The sequence below is a fragment of the Pelobates fuscus genome, chromosome 11 (assembly GCF_036172605.1).
Source record: "Pelobates fuscus isolate aPelFus1 chromosome 11, aPelFus1.pri, whole genome shotgun sequence".
Lineage (NCBI taxonomy): Eukaryota > Metazoa > Chordata > Amphibia > Anura > Pelobatidae > Pelobates > Pelobates fuscus.
In genome coordinates this window covers 98,263,405-98,288,417 of record NC_086327.1, presented here as the reverse complement: position 1 = coordinate 98,288,417, position 25,013 = coordinate 98,263,405, and the positions used below count along the sequence as shown (strand labels likewise).

The 25,013-nt window shown below is 40.0% G+C and overlaps 1 protein-coding gene across 2 annotated transcripts in view; it reads left to right on the top strand.

The window, feature by feature from the left end:
• Positions 1-25,013, top strand: part of TNFRSF9 (TNF receptor superfamily member 9) — an 80,380-nt gene that overhangs the window by 53,036 nt on the left and 2,331 nt on the right. Inside the window, exons 2-8 of one of the 2 annotated variants that reach the window (XM_063435940.1) lie at positions 4,706-4,963; positions 6,549-6,756; positions 16,707-16,817; positions 19,211-19,351; positions 19,747-19,813; positions 22,087-22,205; positions 24,318-24,458. In XM_063435940.1, the coding sequence (XP_063292010.1) occupies positions 6,621-6,756; positions 16,707-16,817; positions 19,211-19,351; positions 19,747-19,813; positions 22,087-22,205; positions 24,318-24,458 (715 nt within the window). In that variant the 5' untranslated portion in view covers positions 4,706-4,963; positions 6,549-6,620. The remainder of the gene's footprint in view (positions 1-4,705; positions 4,964-6,548; positions 6,757-16,706; positions 16,818-19,210; positions 19,352-19,746; positions 19,814-22,086; positions 22,206-24,317; positions 24,459-25,013) is intronic. The other variant, XM_063435941.1, reaches the window with a different exon arrangement.

Below are 25,013 nucleotides of genomic sequence, written 5' to 3'. Positions count from 1 at the left end.
GCCCCCTGCCTGCATATGAAGCAATCCCACTGGACTGCAAGTAAGTAATCCACTCCAGCTCTCCCAGGGAGGTTGGGTGGATTTAAATAAAAAAATTTATAACAATAATTTGTGAGTGTTGGGGGAAATGTGTTTGTGTCTGAGTGAATGTGTGTGTGTCTGTAAGTATGCATGCCTGTGAGTGAGTTAATGAGTCTGTAAGTGAATGTGTGTGTGTGTCTGTCTGTCTGTAAGTGTGTGTGTGTGTCTGTGTCTGTGTCTGTCAGTGAGTGTGTGTCTGAGTAATATTGTGTGTCTGTCAGTGTGTCAAATCATTGGGTGTGTATGTCATTGTTTGTCAGTGCATATGAGAGTGTGTGTCAATGAGTCAATGAGTGTATGTGTCTGTTAATACGTGTGCGTCTGTCAGTGAGTGTCTGAGTAATAGTGTGTGTCTAATCAGTGATTGTGTGTGTAATGTCATTGTCAGTGTATATGAGAGTGTGTGTGTTGGTTAAACAGTATGTGTGCCAATGACTGTATCTTTTAGTGAGTGTATGTGTGTGAATGCATTAGTAAGAAAGTGTCTGTTAATCAAAGTACGGCCTTGACAGGAAGGGATGGGGAAAATGTAAATATGGGTGGGGGTGGCGGGTGCCCGATCACCGTCCTGCATGGGGCAGCACAAATCCAAAATACACCACTGGTTATGGTACTGAAAAGATTGCTATTAACAGTGGAGTGCATGCCCGTCATCTATTCAAAGTAGCCTTACTGGCATCCTAGTGTAAACTTAGTTGAACTTTATTATTCCTTCTAGGTTCAGGATTTTATATCTATGCAGTTTCTACAGTTTCCTAAAGAGCAATTTTGCTCCAGCAGTGAGCTCCTTTTTCCCCTCTTTTTCTTATATAATACCAGAGATATGCCAGGTAGTAAATTGGACTAAAAATACTTTGCTATGCTACCACAAAAATGGGTATGGCACTATTAACTTAACTATTTTATGTTTATTTTTCCAGTACTAGCAGAACATTATTCATCTATATATGTTTGTGTGACTAATAGAAAAAAAAGCGTTACATAGCTATTTCAAATACCATAACCACTAAAGCCCACTGTAGTGGCTATGGTGCCAGGAGTGCGCTGGCACCCTTCCCCATTGCAAGGAGTCTATACTGTTTTGAGTGGGAGCTGTAGTGGTTATGATGCTATGAGTGTTAATTTCTTAGGAAGATGATCTCAAACATTATGACTTAGACCATACTCTGTTAAAAAATAATACGTTATGTGAGAAGAACATATATTTTACCAACGAGCTTGTGTCTAGCCTTAGGTGTACTGATTAGAGCACCCATTAAATACAGGGTTATTCACTAAAGTGAGAATTCACGGTGAATTCAAATTGAATTTAAAATTTAAGGTGAAAATAGCCAAACTGGAAAAACTCTCTAAATCAGTTATGCATTCAATTAATCTACTCTGGCCTTAAATTAAAAATGTACTTTCGATTCCCACTTTAGTAAATAACCCTGTTAGTGCGTGTCAGCTGCTGAAGCCACGAGGTTACATATTATTTATTGTGAACCTGTTTAAGGTGCATTTGCAATCGGCAGCAGATAGAATTATGACATTTTCTGTTACCTCCTCCAGTTTGGCAGCCACTGTAAATATGTGTCTGCATCTGTAAACCCCCCAAATGGTTTTTCTTTTGGCGGCATTTCACCATGACAAATAGAAAGCCACATGTAAAGCAGTGTGGGATGTAGCATTCAAGCCATTATAGAAAGGCAGCTGCTTGTACATTGAATACAGACATGAGTTTTAAATGTCAGGCCAAGCTATCGAAACTCATTAATATCACTGCTAGCCATTAATCCCCCATTAACAATGTGGGCGAGATTAATGGTTATATGGTATGGTTAGGGTTTTGTCTAAGATGTAATGGGCAGTAATTCATATGGATCTCAGACAGGTGTGATAATGCAATTATTTGGAGGTCCAATGAGAAAGTGAAGCTTACTCAATTTTGACCACTATCCAGTGAGGATGAAAAATTAACCCCTTCCCTGCCAATTGATCACTTGGCAATTGGCAGGGATTACATTTTAATATGATCTGATTTTTTTTTAACCCCTGAGGGTTAATTCTTTTTTTTTTTTTAACCCTCAGGGGTTAAATTTATTTTATTAATTAATTTAAATATTTTAAAATTATAAATTTAGCTAGCTGGGGAGGGTGGAAGTTAGTGGGGAATTGGGGGATTTAGTGTTAGGCTAACTAGGGGTTAACGTTAAAAGTTTTAAAATAAGCTTTAAAAAGTTAAAAAATTAAGTTAAAAAAAGTTTTAATAACATTTAAGTAAAAAATAAAAAAAAAATAAACCCTTTACCCAGTCCAAATAAAAATTAACCCCTTCCCTGCCAGTCTATCACTGCCTACAGTGATCAAAATACAGATCACAGTATTATACTGTGATCTAATTTTTTTTTTTAACCCCTGACGATTAACTTTTATTTATTTTTTAACCCTCAGGGGTTAAATTAATTTAATTAACTAATTTAAATATGACAGCAGGGACATATCAGGGCCCCTGGGCGGAGATCGGGAGACGAATTTCCTAGCCACCAAAGCGAACACCATTCAGGCGCACTCCCACTCCCACGATCCCATCCCTGCTCCTGAGACCTTTACAATGAAGGGCCCCACTAGCTTGCGAAGCATACATCCTGCCTCACCAGGCATAGCATCAGCCTAATGATTACTCATAAACCTACATAGCTGTTTGTCACAGGTGTGCACTAGAGATCAGGGAGAGGACAAGACGCCCGAGACAGACCCAAACCTGATTGCAGTTGAACGCAAACAGCAAGAAAATGCAAAAATTGCTTGTGTCATTAAGCGTAAGTCAAGCTTCTGAAGCTCTGTCCTTAAGGGGTTAAATTATGTCCAATCCCCAATCAGTCACATAGGTCCTTACCCAAAACAGGTGTGTCCACTCTTCCAGACATGTAGCAGAGTGGATGTTGGTAAAATGGAATTAACATGATGACATTTCATTTATATCTCACTCTAAGATTGTCAGGGATTTTTATTTACAGTGTGATGACAGTGAAGCTTTTAATTACCAGCAACTTATGAACACCAATGAAAATAAAAAAGAAACCCCCTACAAACTAACAGAAATGTGTCAGGTGCACCACATGCAAATTATGTTCTAGTACTTTATTCCAGCTTTATCATCAACTGGGAACTCATTTTCATACATGGTGTTTGCTTGCTTCCATATTCTGCTAAAAATGATCTCACTAAACAGTTCTTAAAGTGTTATAGAACCTATAGAACCTACACTAAAACAACTGCATTATGGTCTTCAATTCCATCTGGAAGGCAGTGATACTAAAGTACAATTATAGGTGGATATTCAGTAAAGTGAGAATTCAAAGTTAGCAATGCTTGCAGTTCGGCTGTTCTGGCCTTTAAATTTACTGTTCACTCTGAATTCTCAATTTAGGAAGTAACCCTATTTGTCAGCCCTGTATTTAGTACGAGGCTGACAAGGCATTTGCCTTGGGCGGCACTTTAAGGGCAGTGGCAAGAAAGGCCTCTCGCCAAACGCTCTGGCGGATGCCTTCTCAGCCTTTTGTCCTGGGGGCCCAAGAGGTGGCCGTCTGTCCACCTTGCATCCTCCCGAGACTTGCATTTGCTCTGTTTGTAGGTGGGAGGAGAGGAAGCGCTGTCTCCCGGGCTCTCCCTGTGCGCCCGCAGTGATGTCGGAGCCGGGATATGACATTACTTCGACCCCGGCATCACTAAGCGGCGCGAGGGAACAGAGCAGGAAGAGAAGAGCTCCCTCGCCGCCTCCATTGACCGTCAGTTGCTCAGCACCACAGGAACCAGCCCAGCAGCCCCACTGGACCCCAGAAAAATAGAATTCACACTAGCACTCCCAAAGGTAGGGAGGCTGGGTGGATTGAAATTTAAAAAGAAAAAAAATTGAGTGTGTTAGTATGAGTATCTGCCTGTATGTAAGTGTGTCTGTCAATGAATGTGTATCTGTGTCTGTCAGGGGTCCGTCAGTGAATGTGTGTTTGTGTTTCTGTCCGTTAGTGTGTGTGTGTGCCAATGAATGTGTATTTATGTCGTCAGTGTGTGTGTGTTGGGGGTGCCCTGGTTTCGTCATGCCTAGGGAAGCTTAAAAAAAAAAAAAATACACCACTGCTGTATGTGTTCTATCAGTTAACCTCTCTCTGTCTCTCATACCTCTTATCAGCCAGTGGGGACCCACTGAAATAACGAGTTCACAATTTGTATATCCAGACCCAAGGTTAATCCCTGCTGTACTGAATTGATTATTTTACTGACATACATCATGATCACTTGCACTTTGTGGCACGTAAGGGGTTAAAATGAGCCACTGATTTGTGATTCCTTGCATACTGCATTAACTCTTTGAGAGATGGAGGAGAACATGAAGTAGTCTTATTTGTATAGTTCTCAAATATCGTTGCAAATTGAAGCAGCTTGTATGATCCAGAGATGTATTAAGATTCCATAGGGCAATAATTGGTGGCAAAACTTGGTCAAATTCTTCAAGGCACCTTGGTTTCTACAGTCGGTTTTTGTGATTACTCCAGCTATGTTGTATAATCTGCGTATATACAATATATACAGAGCGTTTAATAATGCTCTAATATCTAACGCCCAATCTCCGCCCATGGGGAAGTCCTGATGACGCTGTTTTTTTTTTTTAAGCAAGATGTAAGAGATATTCACGTAACTCTGGGATTCTGTACTACTACCACTCACATCACGGCTACTCTAACAGTGTCTATGGAATGACTTGTTTATCTGAGAACAAAGTGGATATATCTGCATGGAATTAAGGACACAATTTACTCTGTTCCTTTATCACTCAGTAATGAGTGCACTGTCCGCATCTGCAAGAGCAAGTCAACGCTGCAAAACCCTGGAACCGTGAAATGTAAGTATCTCCCAATCTATAAAAAGAAACGTTTACAGTTTATCTTTCCCCGGGACTACAACCCCTATCATTCAGAGTACGAGCGAATCATAAAAAGTACAGCCTACAGTACAGCAGCTAATATGTCACTAATTGTCCACTATAAAGTACCTAAAGTGTTTTGATGATGGAGTATATAAAGTTGAGGTACTTGTATGTCTATCGCTGTACATGTGCAATATTGGATACATTGCTGCTGGGGCTTTTGCAATGTATTAACTCTTCCTAACAGTTTTATTTGGCCATAGTTTGATAGTACTGGTTTCTGCAGCAAAAGTGTGTGTGAAGAAATCATCCTGGGACTGGCTTGTTTTATTACTAAATGCTCAGCATCAGGAACGTTCAGTGGCTTTTTCCTTAATTAATTATTTAGTGTAATAATGTAATTTTAGTGTTTTTTTGTTTGTTTGTTTGTTTTTACTGTTATAAGTTTGGATATAAATGCACTAAAATGCAGCGTTTAATAAATAACCCTGTACGTTTCTGGGAACATAAACCCAACAAACTAGATAGAATTTTAAATAAATATTGTTTCTGTTATTAACTGGCAAACACTTGCTCTTTGTTTTATTTCTGAGCAAATCAAGAAATTTTATAATGGCTCAAGAAAAACAAGACTGTGCCACAAAATAGAACAACCAAACACCCTTATATAAAAAATAATATGGAACTAGTGTATTCATTAGAAATCAACTATTACAAAAAATATCAGAAACCTGATGGAGTCTTTAACTAAATTGTGAATTGTAAGAAATTCAAAGTAAATTTAAAATTCTCAGTCAGCTATATTTTCAGTTCACCTATCTTTTCCTAGAATTCGAAATTCACCTTTTTCCCCCAAAATAGCCAAATTGGAAATGTACCTGACAGAGAATTTACCCAGTGTTACTACAACAATTACACTTTAATTGCCAACTGCTGATGTTATGCATTTGTAGAGGTAGGTGATGGGCACATATGATTGTACCAGTGGAAAAGCGTTAAGAACTGTTGTGGAGGGACCTGTCTACTATGGCAGAACAAGAATACTAAATAGAAATTCCTCCTTTATAATGTATTGGTAAAATTTGCTAAGAATACAATCATAAATCTGTGGCAACAAGATCTCAACAATTAGATGATAATCCTAGTATTGCAGTTTTACTACAGCTAGGGAAATGTATGACTCTTATTGCCCTGTTATGCACTCTTCTCATTCTTTGCGTAAAAAGATATATTGTAAGAAAAACAAATGTATTTCAAATGCTATAGTTTTATCTAACTGTACTAACGGTTAAAACACAAGAGATATTGGCCAAGAGACCACTTAATTGAGATGGCGCATGCCTATAGAGTTCCTTTAACCCCTTAAGGACCAAACTTCTGGAATAAAAGGGAATCATGACATGTCACACGTCATGTGTCCTTAAGGGGTTAAATATTAAAAAAATATATGTTCCAAAGCTGTATGTCTTAGTATTCACAAAGACCCGGTACTAGTTACTATTACTGTTTATGGCATCCTTTATTGTAATGTGAAATAAACAATGCTTATATTGTTTTGCAGATATAGATATTTCACAGCGAAAGTAAAGGTCTGCTGCAATACGCGTTCGCCTGTTTACACGTGTGATGTACTATGTCCTTTACAGACAACATGGAAAAAGTCGCATGGGCACTTTTCATAGGAACTGCATTGCTGGCTATTACCAGTGCGAATGTATTTGACAATTGCCTCGAACGACATGATGGCTGCTGCACTCAATGTCTCCCAGGTAACCAAAAGACTTGTATATTCTGCAAAACACCTTTGTACAAGATCATATTTTAGTCTTCTATTTTTGTAGATATCTGTGTGTACAGACCTTATTGAAACACTCAAAGTACTGTAACAACTACTGTGTGTACAGACCTTATTGAAACCCTCAAAGTACTGTAACAACTACTGTACTGGTTATGTTGCCAGGACATCTTAATGACATCTTACCTTGGGTCTGCCTTCACAACCATCGTCCTAAAGGTTAATTTCCATTCACTCGCAAGTTAAGCACCATGACCAGTACAGTGTCATGGAGCTCGGAGTCTGTTGAGATGACAGATTCTACACCTACAATGACAGCACTCCCCTCCCCCTGTGCGTCCCGAGCCTATCCTCCGGACCGTCCTTCCTCCTACCCTATAGTAGACATGTGCAATTCGTTTCGATCCGAATTTAAATTCAGAAGAATTCCGGCAATTCAGACATTCGGATGCTTTCGAAGTGCTTCGAATTTCTGAAAAGTGGCAAAACAGGGGAGGGAGGGAAAATTAAGGGAATGATGACAGGAATCTAACCCTACCCCTAACACTAGTAGGGTTGAGGTAAGGGTAGGGGTAGGACTGGGGTTATTTTAGGGGTGGGGTAGGGTTGGGATTGGGGTTAGGGTTAAGGGTTGGGGTTATGTTAGGTGTAGGGTTGGGGTAGGGTTAGGGTTCTGGTTGGCTTAGGGGTAGGGTTGGGGTTACGGGTAGGGTTAGGCTTAGGGAATTGCCGAAGTCCTGAATTTTGGAAGTGCAGAACCGAACCAAATTTTTTGCCAATGCACATCCCTACTCTATAGTGAGGGGAAGAAGTGACATCGATGGAGAAGGTTTTTTTTTTTTGTGGTGGTGGGGGGATTCAAGTCGGCAAGGGTAACTAATCAAAAATGGTGTTCTCAAACAGTTTAACCCCAAAGCGCCCCTGCACTCTGCACTTATTGAAACTGAAATTTCAGTAGCCAGATGCTGCTTGGGGGGAGATGAGATCGGTGACGGACCTCCCCATGATGAGAGATGAGATGAGATCGGCGCATTAGACCTCCCCATAGGAAAGCATTATTCAATGCTTTTCTATGGGGAAAATCTGACGCTGGAGGTCCGTGAGGAAGCACTCTAGTGGCTGTCTGTTAGACAGCCACAGAGGGCAGACTTAGAGCTGCAATGTAAACATTGCAGTTCTCTGAAACCGCAATGCTTTACATTGCAGCACTAAGTGCAAAAGGGTCACAGCTCCCAGACTACTTGAATAAGCTGAAGTGGTCTGGGTGCCTACAGTGTCCCTTTAAGCAAATCTTCATGGTGGGTATATCTAAACCTTGAGTCATAGATGTTTTAGTGATAAATAATGAGCTAGGTGTAATTCACTGAATAAGAACTGCTTTTATGTCCTGCATTTTTCCAACTTGTCTTTTAAGTCAGTATGACTAACTGTTTGCACATCTGCCCTAAAGCTTTTTGTATAAGTTTCTTGAATGAGTCTGGCAGTTTAATATATCTTGTAATCCCCATTGTTGCAGTGATTTGTGTGAGTCACTTATGAAACTATCGTTTTTGAAACCTGATATTTATTAAACTTTTTATTTTTCACATCTGTTCTCGAAATAATCTATGAATAATACTTGTAATAATAATATTTGTAATTGACACCTTGTAGATTTTTATCTTTGTAAGACGTTAAATTTGCAAACCGATATGTTATATTAATTATAACTTGAGTGCTAAAAGGGAATTGTGACTTCCTAGTATTTCTAATGTGTTTACTTATAGCTATAGCTTTAAAGGGACACTAGTGCCAGGAAAACAAAGTTGTTTTCCTGGGACTATAGCTCCCTATAGTGTTTCCGTCTTTTGCAGGTATAGTGGTATGGATCAGGTAGTGGGTGTGCCAAAAAGAGACAGGCAGGATCCCTAAAGATGTGCCTCTATCATTCTGGGAAACCCATGCACAGAACATTTTTGAATTGTACTCACACTACGGTGACTTGGGACATTTCTCCCGAAGATGCAGGACACAAGGGAACAAACCTGGGATTGCAAAATAGTACCCCAAATTCAGGAAGGTGTTACTGAACCCAGGACAACTGGGAGGTTGGATATTTTAACCCCTTAAGGACCAAACTTCTGGAATAAAAGGGAATCATGACATGTCACACATGTCATGTGTCCTTAAGGGGTTAAAGGAACACTATAGACCCCCAAACCACTTAATCTAATTGAAGGAGTATGGGTGCAGTGTCCCTGTCCCCCTTAGCCCTGCAATTTAAATCATTGAGTTTTAGAAAAAACTGCAACATTTGCATTGAAAGGCTAAGCCTGCTTGTAGTTGCTGTCTACCAGACAACCACTTCTTCTAAATTCCCATAGTAAAGCATTGGGTCAATACTTTTCCATTGTGAAAGCCTAATGCGCTCACCATGCATGCTCATAAGGTTCACCCCATCAGCTGACGTCAGCAGAGGAGGAGAGAAACCAAGCTCAGAGTTGAACCTTTAAAACACATCTATTTTTCCTGTTGATCCAAAATATGATGCATAATCATGCTGCTATGAATTTAATAGGGCAGTATCCAATTGCAAAAATAAATAAACATGAGGGGGAGGGATTGTTTTAGTTTTTTTATAAATGTATATTTTTTTTATTAATTTTACACAAGATAAGGAGCTCAACATGTTTACTTCATTCTTGTAGCTACAGCATTATTTTTTTACAAAAATGTACAACCACATTTTACGTTGTTTTCTAATAATAGATGTGCTTGTTACACAATTCTTATAATTGTTACCCAATTTTTGTTTGAGGGAACCACAATAGTTAACACCGCCCTACAAATTAACCATGATGATTACTGAAAAAATGTAGAAGACAAAGATTCTAGATGACTTTTTTTAAAATGTTTTCGTTTTCTTTTTTTCAAAGACCAAATAAGACAAATATAATGAAACAAACATAAATATGACAATAATATAAACTTATTTAATTCACTATGAAGAAAAGTTTTCATTTGAAACATAGTTGCATTTCAGACAATACATTTCAAGCAAGTTAAACATATTTCTGTGGAGGAAGAAGAAGCAAACTGTACTGTATATACATATAAAAGTCAGCATGTAAGAATGTGGCACAAAGTCAACATGCGATCTTTATGTTTGTAACAGACCTAAAGCGCATGATGATATCCACTTTAAAGGACCACTCTAGTGCCAGGAAAACATACTCGTTTTCCTGGCACTAGAGTACCCTGAGGGTGCCCCCACCCTCAGGGACCCCCTCCCGCCGGGCTCTGGAGAGAGGAAGGGGTTAAACTTACCTCTTTTTCCAGCGCCGGGCGGGGAGCTTTCCTCCTCCTCTCCATCTTGATCGCGACGTCATCGGCTGAATGCGCATGCGCGGCAGGAGCCGCGCTCGCATTCAGCCGGTCGCATAGGAAAGCATTTACAATGCTTTCCTATGGACGCTTGCGTGCTCTCACTGTGATTTTCACAGTGAGAATCACGCAAGCGCCTCTAGCGGCTGTCAGTGAGACAGCCACTAGAGGATTTAGAGGCTGGATTAACCCTCATTATAAACATAGCAGTTTCTCTGAAACTGCTATGTTTATAAAAAAAGGGTTAATCCTAGAGGTACCTGGCACCCAGACCACTTCATTAAGCTGAAGTCGTCTGGGTGCCTAGAGTGGTCCTTTAATACAAATATTATGCACTTTGGGTCATGTGGTATTGATTATACAACTGTAGGCATCAGGCAAAGGCTTAAACATTTGTGCAGATTGAGCAACAGGACACATATCAACAACAAATATCATTACATGGGAAATAAATTGTCCTCTTTAATCTGCCAGGAGAAGACAGCAAGCGTATAATGCTGACGTCTATGGGAAAATTCCTGCAAGATCACTGTATCTTCCATAGAAAGATCGTTGTTCCCCTCAGCTGTCACTGGTGATGACTGAGAGCTTGACCAAAGGCAGTTGCGCCTTTTGTCAAGCATGGGTTGGGAGTGCTGCCTAAATTTGTGTGTTTGTGTTTGTCCTTTGGAACAGATTTTTTTTTTTGTACTGCTCACTTTTGATAGCGGAATAAGGTACAGGACACACATACTGAAACATATTGATTTTTATTTTGGTAATGCAGAAAGCCAAAGGTTTCTGCATACCTCCCAAGTGTCCCTACTTAGGAGGGACAGTCCCTATTTTGAGCACAAATTCCTCTCTCTCTCTTCTATCCTAATGTCCCTCTTTTCTAGCAGCTCTATACAGGGGGTTTGTGTGAGTGTATAACAGAGCTCCACAGCCATAGTGCTCACAGTAATGTGTCTTTTGACTACAAGAAATGTGTTTAGAAATCAGCCGGTGTAAATAAGATGCATCATTCTTGTTCTAAATTAAATTTTGGTTGCACAAATTGTTATATAAGTCACCTATTTCCCCCCCAGAACAGCCCCGCCCCTGGCCACACCCTTACCCACACCCCTAAAATTAAAGCATCCCTCTTTGTCCATTTAAAATGTTGTGTGGTATGTTTCTGTTCCTGGTTTTCTTTCAGTGTATAGACAGGGAGCTTTACAACATTTATTTTAAAGGCAAATATTGTTTTTCAAATTAATTGGTCAAAGCTCACCTTTCAGCACTTACATTGTTTGTGTTCATTACATTATTCAAGATATGACATGCATACACTCATAAGTGAATAATCATTAGACAAAACCAGCCGGGTTGTTTACTAAAGGAAAAATTTAAAGTAAATCCAAAGTGAATTTAACATTTTAAAATAACTGAACTTGAAGCCCAGCTTACTTGGAGAATGTTTCCATCTCAATCTTGGGCTATTTGGCCTTAAATTGGAAATTCACTTTGAATTCTCACTTTAGTGCATAACCCTGAATGAGGAAATTACAGTATTCAGAAAAGAGCAAACATTGGTCTCCATAAATGTACAGTAATCGTTTGTTTTAATGTAAACACCACCCTTCCAATGTCTGATCCTTCTGGGCAAATAACCAAACTGAGAGAAAACCCAGAATAGACATTTCTTTATAGTGGTGGTGGTGTAGAGACAAACATTTATGTAAAATAGGCAATGGAAGAACACATAAAAAATCCTTTTTCAAATCTTACAAAACAAGAAAATCACACTATACAGAGGAATGTGCTGTTGGGTCAAAAAGGAACCACAAAGGGGGGCAGGGCCTGACCGCCGAGCAGTCTGGTCGCACTAAACCAGAGCTCCGTGTGAGAACCCGCAAAAAACAACTTTTACCTAATATTACACACCAAAATTACTAGCCGGGCGCAACAGAGCAGCGAGATTACCCTGAGACTCAAAGGGCTGGACCACCGGGCTCGGAGAGGCACTCAGAAGCGGAGACAGAGCTGCGGCCTACCAGCGGGTGCAGGTGGGAGAGAGGCGGCCGACCTCCCCACCAACGGCCCTGCAGGAAAACGCTGCGACGCCTAAGACCCCGTTCATCCCCCCTCGCCGGTGAGGGATATCCCGGCACAATCAATCAAGCGACCGATAAGCTGACAGGCTTTCCCTTGAGACGGCAAGCGAAACATACCTGATCCAGGCACGACGCACCGCATCAAAGCTAAAATGGCGACTGCCATGCCGACCACATGTGGCCTGCTGGAAAACTATGAACAGCGGCTGGACACACTTTTTTACAGACTTTGGCAGAAACTGTGGCACAGAGGGGCAAAACCTAAGGAGACGACCGACAAGCGACGGCACTTGCACCCTGGTGGTGAGAAAAACGAGGCGGGAGAGCCTCAGAGAACCCGACCGGCCCCCAAACTAAAGAAACAGGGAAAGAAGAGAGACAGCCTGAGAGCCAAAGCCTGCCCAGTGTCACCCACCGCTGGCTACTGTCCTCCGGGGCTGAGAGCCCGACACATGAGAGAACCAAGAGGTTTGCGCCCAAAGAGAACCACTAACACCACCAAGCAACCACGACTCAAGAGAAGGCCCTCTCATGAAATCCACAGCAGAGCCGCAGGGGCCGTTGGGGCACTTCTCCGATCAGAGCACCCAGCTGCGACACCCCGCAGACCCAAACAGACCACCCACAGACCTCGACCACTCACGGCCTGGCCGGCTCCCACACCTGCAGGAAGATCTACACGACGCCACATTGGGAGATAAAAACATGCCAGGTGGACATTATACACTCGGCTGACTGCCTAAACTTTGGGAGTTGGCTGCCGGCCGAGATAAGTCTTCGAACAGGGACTCTAACCGTGGCTGCAAACAACCCAGCGACACAAAAGCAAGAAAAATCATACCAAGTTAAAAATTTTATTATATTGATCTCACTTTAGATTAGAAAAGCCTCCTCTACTCAACATATACTGCATAATTGTTTAGCTTTAACTAGTACTACGTCAGAGGCATATTAGTTGCATGCATGTTACCTTACAATAGAAGAAAAGTGTAGTGCATGACTTGGTAGCAAGCATGATATAATTTGTCTATGTAATCACCATGTTTATAATATCTTCTGTCTATGCGACTTAACTCGTGCTCCTTTATAGGAACAAGCATTTACATATACTCTTTTTTTTTTTTTTTTTTTTATTCTTTATTTTTCATGTGCTCAGCTTAACAGGCGCGCAGAGCCACGATAGCTTCTGCGCACATTTACATAACATAACAGTGTAGACAGCACACATTTTTTATATGTGACATGAGGAATACAGGTAATTAAACATACAGATAGTATAGTTTAGCATGCTAGCCTGAACGTATGGTTAAGATACATGTTGCGCGTCATTAATTATTTATGCCGGCTTATTAAACAATATGTTGAAGCTAAAGTAGATTAACAGTAAACGCTTTCTGCAATGGCATCTGGGGAGTTAATATTGCTGGAGTCTGAGAAACAGGCTCGCACTCAGTGCGGTCACTAAAGGGAACACCTGAAGCCCCCTGTGGCAGTAATCCAGCAAATGCTTTACAGCGTTGTGGGGAATCTAAGCCAAGTAAAGACTGTGTTATTTAAGATAGAGTCTAATGCAGGATAGCTGTCGTTATTCATGGACAGAGCTCTCTGATTACTAGTGGTCATTAGCATTACAGGGGCATTTCATTAAGATAAGCTATGCTAACTATGCCAACCATCCAGGCTGGGGATAATTCACTTCAGTCAAATAAAACAAAATACATGTATCAAATGCAAGGCAGTAATAGATTAGTGAGTGATAGGTTAGATGTAGCTTGTAGGTTTTTTTTTTGTTGTTGTTTTTTTTTTTTGCGGTATGTACAAAATTTACTGCATATATAACATAACTTTCTTTGTAAATAAAATATTCATGTTTAAAGTCAATGAAAGCTTTGGGTAACAATAAAAATAATAGATCTATCCAGGTCAAGAGATCTCCACAACTTGACGCAGTTCTTCAAACAAGGGTCCAAGTTATTTTTCAAGCTTAGAATCAGCCCCGTGTGTGGCATTGTAATGGGTGATTTATCCGATACCCCTTGTTGGTACAGCTCGGGCTTTGTCGTCCTCGTTATTTCTTATTTGACCCCGGAGTTTGCTGTCTCTGTGGTGAGGGACGGCCATTTTGGTGTGCAGCCGTACGGTCTTCTGTGGTGCCGGAAAGTTCAGCAGCATGGCTGAGTAAGGGGTAGAACCCGCGTGGGGTAGTCGGAGAAAGCCTGGAGTGCTTTGCTGGAGTCTCTTTGGTGCTGCCAATTCTTGTCGCTGGGTTCAGTGAAGGGCCCGGAGGGTCCCCTTTGCTTGCCAGGGTTGTGGGTTGGAGTGTTCAGGGCGGCGGTTCCGGCGGTGCCCCATTCGTGGCGAGGTTAGTCGTTTCGGTCTGCGGGCCCGCCGGGAGCCCCGTCTATGTTGGCGCCAGTTTCTGGCTATGGGAGGGAGTGTGCGTTTGCGGTGGGAGTTTGTCGGCCGAGCCGTGGGTGAGCCTGTAGCCCTTCTGAGTGCCTCTGCTTGTTGCTCCTTGGCCGCCAATTTCTCCCAGAACGCAGACAGTATAGCCTCCAGCCTGGTTGAGAGGTCGGGTCTTTCCTCGTTATGAGCGCACGTGGCGACGGCCATTTTACAAGGCTGTGCCTCGCCACTCTGCCCGCTTGTTTCTCTCATAGGGTTCAGTGCCCGGGTGTAGCTTCTTGAAGTTGAACCGGGATAACCCCCTCCGGTCCGGGGCGGGGACAGGGTGCCCGCGGGTCTGGTTCTCTGATTCGTTGGCTGAGAGAGCGGCCGTCTCTCCCCTCCTTCGTCGCTTGCAGGCCCCAGCTAGCCATCTTGGGTTCCCGGTCACCGATACTCTCTGGAAAAGTGTTAAATGAGTCACCAGGTTTCCCCTGTGTGCAGGCAGCGACTCCCGATTTAATATTTAGCACGATTTTTGCGGTATATTGTAGATTATCGGTAGTTCCCACAGGAGCTCAGCTTTCAGGCGTCCGCTCTGCTTGCTGGCTTAGCCCCGCCCCCCTACATATACTCTTTTAAACGGCGTTATTTTATTTTTGTAAGCTTTTTCTCATGTCCCTCTCAAGCTTATCTTTCAGCTAAATATATTTGTGTTATCAAATAGGCTCATAGCCCACAAGCCTCCTCATGTCGATTGCTGCAATGGGTTAATCCTTCTCGAAAGCTAAGCTAGTTGCAAGTACATTGTTTCACATAAGCTGAGGGTCAAGATTAGAGTTGGTAATGTTAGCTTGCCGCTGATACTCACTTCAATGCCTAGATATACCAGCGAGGTCACATTCAGCTATATCTCAGACTTCGTTTAGTAAACCTTTATTGTTTAGCTTGCTTAGCTTGTTTAGCCTGTAATAATAATACTACTACTGGTAATGATACTACTAGTAATAATACTACTGTTAAAATTTTCACTAAAAAGAGGCCGTTATTCTTGGGAGTATATGCAACCATTGTGTAAACCAGTTATGCAAAACGTATGTTTTTCATGCATTAACCCCTTGTTTTAGTTTCTGTACTGAGCCATCATACGCCTCAATAAAAACAAAGATTGACAAAAAAAAAAAGGAACCACGAAAGCCATACCAAATGATGTTTAAAAATGAAAATGATATTGCATCACTCTATACTGCAGAGCGGCAGATTCCATTGAGAATGAGCAGCCACTAGCATCACCAGAATGACCTAAGTGCCAGAGAGCAGAGAAAATAAAATGTTATGAATTCAAATCAATGCAAGTGCAAGTATGGGCAATAGTGGCATCGGTGACATGGAAGTGATCAGAGTCTGAGATCCTAAATTTACAATATTAAAAACTTGCAAAAGTGGATAATATAAACCTGCAACAGGCAGCATAGAAATAAAAAGAAAAAAAGAGACCGCTTCTCATACGTTTTTACTTGAGATTCTTGGGCATAGGTGGCTCGGGATTTCTGTATGTTTTATAAAACAGGTGAGGTATTTCATTCATGAGCTCTCCAGCACTTATTGTTAATAATATTTAAAAAAACAAACACAATAAAAACTAGTAACAGAAGCCTCTAGTAAAAAGTTGGAAAGGCAACATAGAGCTAAACCTACAATTGACTCTGCCTTAAGAAAGAAATATTTCATTAGTTATTCACTTAACTAGTGGGTGTCTTGCACAATTTATTTTCTTTGGTTATTATTAATGAAACTGATATTTCTTTAAGGCAATCTTTGAAGGAATTCCCTTATCTTGACACTCCTGTCCTCATTGTACATGAGCTTATTTTTAATATATTTATATAATTTTATGGAAGTGTGGTGACATAAATTGCTTGATATGAAGTTACTCTCCATTGGACAAAGGATATCTACATCTCTCATTTTAGTGTGTGAAAGTTTTCAAACCTTTACACACCACTCACAAAGCACAGAATAATTTTTATATTGTTTTACATCCTTTTTAAATAAACCTACGATTTGTTGACTTATGCTATATATAATTAATTACCAACAGGCTTTCGACGTACTGCTGAAAATTGTCAAAAGTGTGATGCATGTCCACTTTCAAGTTACATGGATGTACCAAACAGCAACATCAACTGTAAAAGATGCCGAAGTTGTGAAGGTACGTGAGAGAGAATAACTTTTGGTAAAATATTCCAATAAATCATGTAAGACAGGCATGATCAGCCTATGACGTAGATCAGTAAGTCTCCAGACTAATGGCACCATCAGTTTTAGTTCAGTATTATTGGAAAAGTCTAGAGTTCAGTTATCTTTAGAACTTAGTCATACACAAGATGTTCTTTATCAAACTGATCTAATCTGTACCCCCTCTTTGTGCACAACAGCAAATATATGGTTTGATGTACTGTTTTGGAGTTTTGTTCCAAAAATGCCATTGATATCCCAAAACTGAAATTCATGATGCAGTATATGTTTAACCCCTTAAGGACACATGACACGTGTGACATGTCATGATTCCCTTTTATTCCAGAAGTTTGGTCCTTAAGGGGTTAAAGGGACACTATAGTCACCTGAACAACTTTAGCTTAATGAAGCAGTTTTGGTGTATAGAACATGCCCCTGCAGCCTCACTGCTCAATCCTCTGCCATTTAGGAGTTAAATCCCTTTGTTTATGAACCCTAGTCACACCTCCCTGCATGTGACTTGCACAGCCTTCTATAAACACTTCCTGTAAAGAGAGCCCTATTTAGGCTTTCTTTATTGCAAGTTCTGTTTAATTAAGATTTTCTTATACCCTGCTATGTTAATAGCTTGCTAGACCCTACAAGAGCCTCCTGTATGTGATTAAAGTTCAATTTAGAGATTGAGATACAATTATTTAAACCAGTTTTTTTTTTCATGCAGGCTCTGTCAATCATAGCCAGGGGAGGTGTGGCTAGGGCTGCATAAACAGAAACAAAGTGACTTGAATACAATAGGGAAACTTGTAAAGATGCCCAAGAAATTAGAGTAAGCCACAAAAGGTTTATTGTTATAAAATGGGAAGTATTATAGGTTTTACTTGTAGATTATTTAGGAAGTCCTTCATCACTATGGTGAATAACAAAATGGTAATGTTCATTTAAAGCCCCATATCAGATGCATTTTTGTTTCCCCTTAGCTTTGCAATCCCTCTAGAATGAGAACAAAACAAAAAACTGCATTATATCATTTTGCAATCATGGAAAGGTTGTGGTGCTTTTATTGATACTTTAAAGTTGGCTAAGGTTGTAAAAAAATGAATTATGCTATGACTGATAAAATAAGTTATATGGGCAAAACTATATAAATACAAGATCTCTCGGGCTAAAATATTTACTACATTAACCAGGAAGTTGCAAATAAATGTATTAAAAAAAATTGTTATTGCAAAATTATGGAAAGTATTGCTGTCATTCTGGAATTCAGCTCAAAGATAATAAATAAGGAAGAGTAATTTTATGAACTTAAGGGAAAAAATAGTCGTGTGAAATGCCTTTGTAAAATTAATTTTAGGGAAGTCAGACAGGTGTAATAGAAGTTTCCCTTGTGTGATAAGTGAAAGCAGTATAGTATCTAGACAAATATATATTTTTATGCTAAGCATTTAGTGATGTCATACAGTACAAAGTTGAAAATTTGTGAAATACCCAGATCTTTTCAGATAAAATAAAGATCAATAAGTTTACAATTAAATAAGATTTGGACTTTAAAAATTTAGACATGTTCTATAATAAACGCTGTAAAAAAAAATCATTAAACATAAAAATCCTTGTTATAAGTAATCAAGTGTGCTGATTACCAATAATGATATAATATAATTCAAACTTACTTTATTGCACATTCTGTTTACTTTAGAATTTTGTATCTTCTGCACTGTTAATAGCCTTCTATACCTTACATGAGACCACTGTGTGTGATTAAAGTTCAATTTACAGAGTTGCTATTGACATATAGACAGGACCAGGTAAAGGTCCAGTGTCCCTACATTGCGCTGTAACTAAATAATATCCCAGGAGGGATATTGTGTAATCACATGTACCCCCATGGTGGGCTATAACAAATAATACCTCAAGGGCATAGTACCCCTCCTGTGCTTCCAGTAGGTGGGGGCTATTAAGAAAAATAAACAAGGGGAACCAGAGGCATTGAGTTGGAACTATTAATATTTTAATAACCCGGGGGACTCAATGTCCCCCAACCTCCATGTATTGGCAGCAGGCAGGGGCTATTAATATTATAATATTTTTTCCACACAGGTTTTAAGCTATGTAAGACTTGCCTGTCAAAGATCTCTAAGATTACATAGCTAAAGAAAACCCTTATAAAGACAGAATCAGTCTGTGTGTATATATATATATATATATATATATATATATATTTATTTCATAAATATTTTTTTATTGTGCGTTGCATTATATATATGACTATATCCCTGTCCATGCTTTATATAAGGCAGTATTGAGCAATCAGTTTTATTGCATAACAAAATGTCATTGTGTGATTTTTAACCTTGTCTTTTTCTTTTAAAGGAATTTTCCAGTATGAGAAAACTTGCACATACAAATCGAATGCTGTGTGTAAATGTGTCCCAGGGAAAATATGTGCTGACAAAGACTGCATGACATGTAAAAATATTCCTTGTAAAGCAGGTCAACAACTTATTGACAAAAGTAAGGATATTGATATTTATTAAAATTGCTATAAAAATTTAATTTTTCCCTTTGGCCTAACACTCTAAAATCATGTGGCTTAAAAAAAATATTGAGTAACTGGGACATTTAAATGTCATCAGACTTCCCCTGTTGCATTTTGCCTATTGTAACTGGGTGAGTTTGGGGTTAATAGTTCATAGCCAATCACAATATTACAAGGAATTTCAAGATGAAGTCAATAAAGGGATTCAGATCCAATAACCTTAATTACTCTATTGACGTCCATGTTGTTGATCCTGTTGTTCCTGTAATCTTTGCAAGCAAGAGACAGCATAATATTGTTAGCCAACATTTTTAAATGACAACTGATTGCTAGGGTAGAATACAAACCTTGCCTTTCTTTGTCTTAATAGAATGCATAGACTGCCCATATGGAACTTTTAACGATGGAACCGATAAGGAATGTAAAGCATGGAAAAGGTATGTAATAATGTTAAAAGTATTATCTTGTTGTAAGCAGATTGTCAAATCATTCGGTATATTATTAGATCGGTATATGCATCGAGGGGGTTATACAATGAATGCAGTGGAGAAAGCAGCCACACAGGACTGCATTTGCCGCTACAGAAAGAAAGCACTTGCTTAGTGATTTGTCTCATTCTGATGTGCCTTTCATTTTATATATGCATCTCATCCTCTAGACCAGGAGTAGGCAACCTTCGGCACTCCTGATGTTGTAGACTACATCTCCCATGAAGCTTTGAAAGTATTATGCTTGTAAAAGCATTATGGAAGATGTAGTCCACAACATCTGGAGTGCCGAAGGTTGCCCTGGTTTAGACTGTAAGCTTGTCTGAGCAGGGTTCTCATCTACCGTATTTTTCGCTCCATAAGACGCACTTTTTTTCCCCTCAAAAGTGAGGGGAAATGTCTGTGCGTCTTATGGAGCGAATATGAAGCTTTACTTACCTGTCTTGCAGCGTTGGCCGGCAGCACAGGGCGCACCGCGGTAGTGGAACTTGAATTTCATGTTCCGGTTTCCGGCGGGACTGAAAGGAAGTGTGCACAAGCTGAGTGCGCACTTCCTTTCAGTCCCGCCGGAAACCGGAACATGAAATTCAAGTTCCACTACCGCGGTGCGCCCTGTGCTGCCGGCCAACGCTGCAAGACAGGCAAGTAATTATGGGACAGGGGGAGGGGGACAGTATGGGAGAGAAGAATATGGGGAGGGGGATGAAGTCTATGGGGAGGGGAGGGGAGGGGGGGATGAAGTCTATGGGGGGGAGATGAGATGAGGTCTATGGGGGGGGAGATGAGGTCTATGGGGAGGGGGGGGAGATGAAGTCTATGGGGAGGGGGGGAGATGAAGTCTATGGGGAGGGGGGGAGATGAAGTCTATGGGGAGGGGGGGAGATGAAGTCTATGGGGAGGGGGGGAGATGAAGTCTATGGGGAGGGGGGGAGATGAAGTCTATGGGGAGGGGGGGAGATGAAGTCTATGGGGAGGGGGGGAGATGAAGTCTATGGGGAGGGGGGAGATGAAGTCTATGGGGAGGGGGGGAGATGAAGTCTATGGGGAGGGGGGGAGATGAAGTCTATGGGGAGGGGGGGAGATGAAGTCTATGGGGAGGGGGGGAGATGAAGTCTATGGGGAGGGGGGGAGATGAAGTCTATGGGGAGGGGGGGAGATGAAGTCTATGGGGAGGGGGGGAGATGAAGACTATGGGGAGGGGGGGAGATGAAGACTATGGGGAGGGGGGGAGATGAAGTCTATGGGGAGGGGGGGGGAGGGGGGGATGAAGTCTATGGGGAGGGGGGGACACTATGGGACAGGGGAGAAAAAAAATATTCTGTACAAACTGTCCCATAGTAAGAAACACTATGGGACAGTTTGTTCAGAATATTTTTTTTCTGGGTTTCTTCCTCTAAAAACTAGGTGCGTCTTATGGAGCGAAAAATACGGTACCTATTGTTCCTGTATCATTTTGTAATTTTCCCTTTTATTGTTACATTTTCCCCTACCATAATATTGTAAAGTGCTGTGGAATGAGTTGACGCTATATAAAACCTGATAGTAGTAATAATAATAATAGTAATTCATATATGTTGTAAGCTTGTTTGTGTAGGTCCCTCTTCACCTACTTTTCTTCATGTCGAACATGCTTTGTTAGATTCACTATTTGTCTTGTTTTACATTTTGAACAGCTTTGCAGAATATGTTAATAAATGTATTTGTATGTGGAAATAGTTTTGTCATAATACAATTCTCTCTGGTGTGTCCATCATGTTATATATCTCATTCATATATATATATATATATACATGATGGAAATATATCTGTCAGAAAAGGGAGAGACTAGTGGGCCCTTGATTCCGTTGAGCAATAAAGAAAATACATTCTTGTTTTACATTCCAGCCTGTTTTAACTCCTATCAACTTATCTGAAAGGCTGTTGTATGAAGTTTAAAGAAAGGATTGTGGCCAGTTCATGTTATCCCTCTTCCCATTTTTTCCCTCTTTCTTTTTTTTTTCCCACCACTAATATTGTGTCTCTTTTCTCTTAATGTTTGGTCTAGTGTTTCCAGCACCAAGTACTATATTCACAGATCACCACATGCCTTTGTGTTGTCTCCTCTTTCTCATAGTGAATAAAAAGTAATTAAGTGATTGTCAGATGTTAGACTGGAGTCCTCTTTTTATCTGCTTAAAGATACGTTTTTTTTATATATTTTTTTTTTTCTTTCTTTCTTTCAGCTGTGAGAACAGTCACATTTTGCTTAATGGAAGCAGTTCTTCAGATGTGGTTTGTGCAGATCTTATCAAAACTACAGAAAAATCTACCACAATAATTACAACAGTCAGAGAGGTAACAAGTAAGTCAATTGGCACAAGATACTATATCTATCTATCTATATATATATATATATCTATATATATATATATATATATCAGCAAGAAATACTATCTGGGATACACACAAACACTTTAAACTCTTTATACAACCCATGAGGCATGGGAGGCCTTAGCTCAGAATATAAAATATAATATAACCGATATGTGGTTAGTTAAAGGGACATGCATCACTTTGAGACAACGGTCTCATTCTGCAGGCTGAAAAAAAGTATTTGTTTCTTTTCATATTTATCTGCTTCTCTTTTACCTTTTTTTTTTACTTTTTGCTTTGCACACCCACTCCAGGGGGACACAGATCTAACCTGTGTCTTATCCCTAGGTATGCTAGAAAAGTGCATTGGGCATGCCTTACAGATTTACACATAGGCAGTTGGAAGATCTCTTCACCTTGCAACATCATGATAGGGGGAGAAAAGATGGAGTCTGATCAGTGTGATCATGCATAACAGACTATGGTGTTTGGGTTCTCTCTCCTGCAGCTGCACAATGATGCTCTGTTTTTGTCATTAGTAGACTGGTCTGAAACTGAGATTGGTAGGGAAGATGGAGAGAGGGATAGTGAAACTCTCCTAGCTGACCATGTTTATGGTTATATTAAGCTTATGATTTATTACATACTTTTAGAATGTTTTATTAATTTTAGTTTGTAAATTTGTTTAAAAGTGTTTCCCTGCTGTTTTAACCAATACTTGTCAAGAGATATATATCCCGTTAAGAACCAAGACTCATCCTTCTGGATAGTTTTTATTTTTCCTTTTTAACTTTGTGAATCTGGGAAACTCAGTTAGATTTGTTAACTCACTACATGCCTAACGTCAAAATTTAAGTTTGGGAAAGGCTTAACATTACTCATTCCAAAGCTATATTGTGGGTAATGGTATTATTCTGTTTCAAGTCTTATAAGAAACTCATGCGGCTCTTCAAACTGCATTCTAGCTATAGATTGTTAATATTCCTGCACGTTCATGTTCCCTTAAAAAAGGAAACATTTACCCCCTCAGAATTAAAATCTAAATGTGTATTTAATCCAATGGGGTCTAAATGTTTATCGCTGGGTTACAACAGTTAACAACCATTCATAGTTTGATAAACCCCTGTAAATGATCCTATGGGAAAAAGAGAGGTTTAGGGTTGGGAATGAATTGAAAGGTATGGCTCATTGTATTCATCATCTTAAGGTACATTCAAATATATTATTCCAGAGAATAGTTATTAAAAGATGGCATCATACGGCAGCCCTGTGTTAACAGGGGGAATGTGTGCTGTTGTAGTTTCATTATTAGCTATTTGGTAGTTGTAGACCTGCTTCTGAGAAAGCTAATGTTAGACGCACCACTCATCTCTCAGGAAACTCACCCATTTCCTCTATATTTCATGCACAATCACCTTATTTCTGGCTGTGACCACTCAGAATGCATTTTTATTTCATTGTTAGGCTATTGATAGATATTATAGGAAACAGACAAGCAACTTGGGTCACAAAAGGGCCAACATGGGAGTTCTGCTAACTTTGGGGCAGCTGGCCAAATAACTAGATTATTGTTTTGCTGCTATACCACTAATGAAAACATGTATACATTTTTTTTATCGGGGGTATATCTAAAAAAAAAAAAACACTTGCAAAAGCTGCAGATCTCTTGTCGGTAGTCTTTTCAAACCCTTCCCTTGTAACCCCGCCCAGACTTTCTGTGGCTGTCCAATCACAGACTTCCCTATACAGCTCAATAAGAAGTCTTTTGCAAGGCAGGTACACTGGGCAAGTTTGAGTTTAGTTCCACTGAACTAAACAAACAGGAAGTAACATGGCCGGTTGTCTGTCAGCCGGGAAGCTGTCACAAGTTTAATTTATAAAAATGTTAGTTTCTATTAAGTGGACATACACTTCACACATAAAACAATTCAGCAAGCTAAAGTGCTTTAAGGGTCTGGAGTATCCTTCTAACAATTATGAATGTTTTGGGGGAAATGTATTATATTGCATAGAATGTATATTGCATGGATCTTAATATCAGTAGCTTGATTGATATAAATTTTTGTAATGTTTTGATACATTTTTCATTTATTACCTGTAGGAAAACCAGACGATAATACTGTAATGGTCATAGTTTACATTGGGATCGTTATTGCTGTTCTCCTATTTGTTGTGGTGTTGATCGTTTTGAATCAGAAATTCTTGAAATGGGTCAAGACAATGAAAAATAAAGTAAAAAAATGTAAGTCCTACTTTGATTTTATTGTCTACAAGTGATACTGCTTTTACTTAAAGGGAGACTATAGTCACCAGAACAACTACAGCTTATTGAATTTGTTCTGGTGAGTAGAATCATTACCTTCAGGCTTTTTGCTGTAAACACTGTCTTTTCAGCAAAGTGATAACTTCACTTCACTGGCCACTCCTTAGATGGCTGTTATAGATCCTTCCAGGGTCATTGCTGCCTAAAATGCATCCAAACATGCAGTGTCTCCTCCCTCTGCATGCAGACACTGAACTTTCCTCATAGAGATTCATTGATTCAATTCACCTCTATGAGGAGATGCTGATTGGCCAGGGCTGTGTTTGAATTGTGCTGGCTCTCCCCCGATCTGCCTCCTTGTCAGTCTCAGCCAATCCTATGGAGAAGCACTGTGATTGGATCAGGCTACCACTTCTGATGATGTCAGCAGACAGGTTGCTATTCTGAGGCAAACAACATGCAGAGCTACAGCTTCAGGCTTGACTAAAAGTAGGATTTTGCTATATTTAGGGAGGTATGAGGGTCTCAGGGGGG